This window comes from Chrysochloris asiatica, unplaced genomic scaffold (assembly GCF_000296735.1).
Source record: "Chrysochloris asiatica unplaced genomic scaffold, ChrAsi1.0 scaffold00016, whole genome shotgun sequence".
In the NCBI taxonomy this organism is placed as follows: domain Eukaryota; kingdom Metazoa; phylum Chordata; class Mammalia; order Afrosoricida; family Chrysochloridae; genus Chrysochloris; species Chrysochloris asiatica.
Window position 1 is genome coordinate 17,626,351 of NW_006408534.1, and position 3,758 is coordinate 17,630,108.

Genomic DNA, 3,758 nt, shown 5'->3' on the forward strand with positions numbered 1-3,758 from the left:
TTAAATGAGGTTATACTATATATTCTGGTTCATAACTTCATTGTCTTTTCCTAGTTAGCAATCTGATCAGACTTTTTGCAGAAATGATTTTCATTAATCATGTAGAACTTTTTGATGTGATGATAATCTGCTAGTATAGCCTGCTAGTTCTGCAAGAGATGTGTAATCTCTTTGGAGAGGTTTAAAGGGAGAAAAGGAAACCAGATGTCTTAGATGTATTTGCCATGTGCCCATCTAGATCAAATGAGTTTGGATAAAGTTATTAGTTTTTCATTCTTGAACCTGTTTGTTTAGCTTGGATGAACTGAATACTCTTTAGCCGTGAAACATCTTTCAGTAGGACTTGGAAGTCTCCAAATTTATTGTTGTTGTTGTTAAGTGCCGTCGAGTTGGTTCTTACTCACAACAACCCCATATAGGGTCTCTGAGGAGTGGTTGGTCAGCTTGAGCCACTGCCGACCTTGCAGTCCAGCACATTAACCCACAGCACCACACCAGAACTCCTCCAAATCTATAGGAGCCCAGTTTATAGAAACAAGGAGATCTGTAGCAGAATCAACAGTGATTGGTTTTCTTACCCTAGTGATGGCAGCAACTCATTCTGTCTGGCTTCCTCATCTTCTCCTCCCCATCCTTTTAGCTAAGGTATGGAAATGAGAAGAGAGTTGATTCTACTTTTTACCATAAACCTTACACTGAATGCACTCAATTTTGCTTTGAGAGTAAATAGAATCTCAGGACTGAGGAAGGGCTCAGACTCTGGGGTAAGGCTGCCTGTATTTAATCCTGATTCTGCTGCCTGCCACCAATTATCAGGCAAATAATTTCTCCTCTCTGCCTCAGTTTAGTTATCTATAAATGAGACTTACAGTAAAACCTATCTTCACAATATTTGTGGGATTAATATATAAATTTCTTAACAGTACCTAGTATGATAAATACTCATTGAGTGTTACCATCCTCCTGCTCGCTAATTTAAATTTGCAATGGAAGGCATTTGAAAGTGTTCAGGGCAGAAAGTTTTACAGAGTAGTTGTGGAATTGTAGTCAGGAAAATATTCCAAGTTTAGCTTCTATCAGAAATTCTTTCCTTAAAAAATGTATATGAAAGTGATTCTCCCCTAATGAGGAACACCTTTGTTTTTCCTTGATAGATAACATGTTTTTTTTCCTCCCTTATAGGAGATGGAAAGAACAGTTCATATGTTTGAGACATTCCTATGAACTTCTCAAGATGAGTGGTTTACCCTCTCCAATCTGCTCCTACAGAGCAGTCTTCTGAGCCATTCAATTTCAAATTGCACCAATTATGTGCAGAGCCTTGGTCTTCAGTGCTCTCTCACTCATTCTTTCTCTCTGTTGAATTTGGTGCTATTGTCTCAGGTACCTGAAACCAACCAGCCTACAAGAACCAAACAGAACTTCAGAAATATGTTGTATTTTCCACAAATAAAAGATACAACCCCACAGCTTGGAGATTTTGGTGCTACAGAAACTGCTCTCGCCCCTGCTCCTCTTTCCGTGCACTCTCTTTTGGAGACATTTCTCTTAGGGAGCAGAACAGCAAACACAAGGAAACTGGATGGGCAGTTCTAACCATGTTGAATTGTTTAAACAAGTGGGCAACTGTTATTTTTATTTTTACTCCCCCCTGCTTTCTTACCCCTTTTATCATATTTGTTTTCTTATTCTCTGGGTAATGGACTGAACCCTGTTTCAGAGTTGGCTGTGGTATATTCTGGTGGGAAACTGAAGAAACTGGATGAAATTAGATTAGGCTCTTTAGAACTGCCTTCAATGTGCCTTTTTATTCATTTGAGAAAGATAAGGCTAAACAAATGGATGGGCTTGTTTATAGCAAATGACATAATGTTTTCTTTGATCATAATCTTGAAAATAAATTTTGATGCACTGTGTCATTAAGAAGCAACCAATATTTTGGTATAAAATGCCTGTCTTATTCTCAGAACTCAATCAAGACACTCAGTAAGCCACACAGTATACTAAAATGGTGAGTTTTCTTGTGTGGTCTATGAGGGAACTTCAAAAATTTTACGGAAAAATTGAATTAAAAGATCATGGAACTGTTCCACAAACTATTTGAAGCCTCCTCAGATTTCTGTTTGAGAAACATGTACTAACATAACAGCAGTAACAAATAATACAGACTCCACAAAATCACACAGTTTTCAATATTACTGCCAGTGATGACCAGAAAATAAATACATACCGGCCATTCTTTCTTCTGTTGGTGGCAATTTAATAGTTGTTCATGTTTGAGTCCCCAGAGAAGAATGATTTTCATATTGTAGCAAATTGCTATATTTGTGTTTTATTTTAAAAACTAGGACTTGCCAAGTGGACAGGAAAGAGAGGATTTTGTCAGAAGCTTCATAAAGTTCAATTTATATATGTATAATTGTGAGAGAGCTCTGGTATAGTCCCTGAATAACAACAGTATTAACATTTAAATCCCTTCCCATAATCTTAACCTTCACAAATATTCATTTGATTGGAACCCATTTTGGATCTTGTTGAATGATTTCTATGAATTGTACTTACCTAAAATTAATGATAAGTTACTGAATTTTACAAAACCTTGCTTTCTACAAATTTGGAGACACAATCTAGGCAGTTGCAAAGAGGCAAAGGGTGTGCAGTGACTTTTTTTATCAGATGGTTTTTAAACAAAAAAGTAAGACGTTTTGCCGAATGTTGACTTGATAGCTTCATTCATTATAGCTGTTAGCTGCAGGTGTGTCTTTCCAATATGCAACACATGTAGTTTGGGTTTTAATTAGAGCAAATGGTCTTAGACTACTGCAGAGATACTGAGCTACCTCAGCTTTGTGTATTTGTTACCAACAGTGCTTACAGCGTCCTGTAACACTTTGCCACCGTTTACATGCTGAAGCTAAGGTACTTGTCTCCTCGTCTCTGGCTATTTGTAGTGTGCTGGATGCTGGTACAGAAAACACACTTTGGCCTTAGGCTACTGCAGTAATCCTAAATGCTTCTTTGCATTTACATTTTGCGCCTTCTAATTGTAGCCTAATTTTTTTAATGCCGCTTGTTTTCTTTTTACCTATAGTCTATGAAGTTTTCGTAGTATTCAGTTAGTCATATAATTCAAGATGCTATCCATATAGACACACTGTATTTTTAAGGTAGGCAAGTGCGATTAACGATGAACCATTTTAAAGGGGAGGTGATTTGAAGCCTCTAATTTGATTATTGGGAGGATTTTCATGCTTTCTTTAATATTTATTACCATCATACCAGTTCAAACTATTTTACTGCCTGATACATTAGCATTTTGTATTTTGATGGAAATTGTTACAGAATTTGATGAAATAAGATGTAGCAGATTTTTTGTAGCAAGTTTCTGGTAAAAGGGTTTTTTGCAAGTCTCAGGTTCTTGCTGCACTTTTTCTTTCTTTTTTAAAATATTTATTCCAGTTACTCTAATTCAGAAGGATTCTGTTCAAGTAACAGCAGCACTTGTGAAAGAAAAAAAAAAATACACATGTTCTTAGTGGGTTACTAAATCTGTACAAGTTAATTAAGATTTTAGTCATCAGTGACTTTGACAAGGGAAATTTATTTATTCTCAGCTTTAAAATACTTCCAAAAGATCAGGTTATTATTTTAAATCTTAATGTAGATGGAGAAATATGAGGCAACTCAGTATGATAGAAACTGCCACTTCGAACAGTTTAGGTCTTAGAGAGAAAGCCAATCCAATGCCAAGGGGAGAA

General features: G+C 36.3%; 1 protein-coding gene across 2 annotated transcripts in view; it reads left to right on the forward strand.

Annotated features, from left to right (window-relative positions):
- Positions 1-1,224, forward strand: part of ATAD2B (ATPase family, AAA domain containing 2B) — a 235,328-nt gene extending 234,104 nt beyond the window's left edge. For both annotated transcript variants that reach the window (XM_006835245.1, XM_006835246.1), the window contains exon 28: positions 1,183-1,224. In XM_006835245.1, the coding sequence (XP_006835308.1) occupies positions 1,183-1,224 (42 nt within the window). The remainder of the gene's footprint in view (positions 1-1,182) is intronic.
- Positions 1,225-3,758: the final 2,534 nt, after the last annotated feature.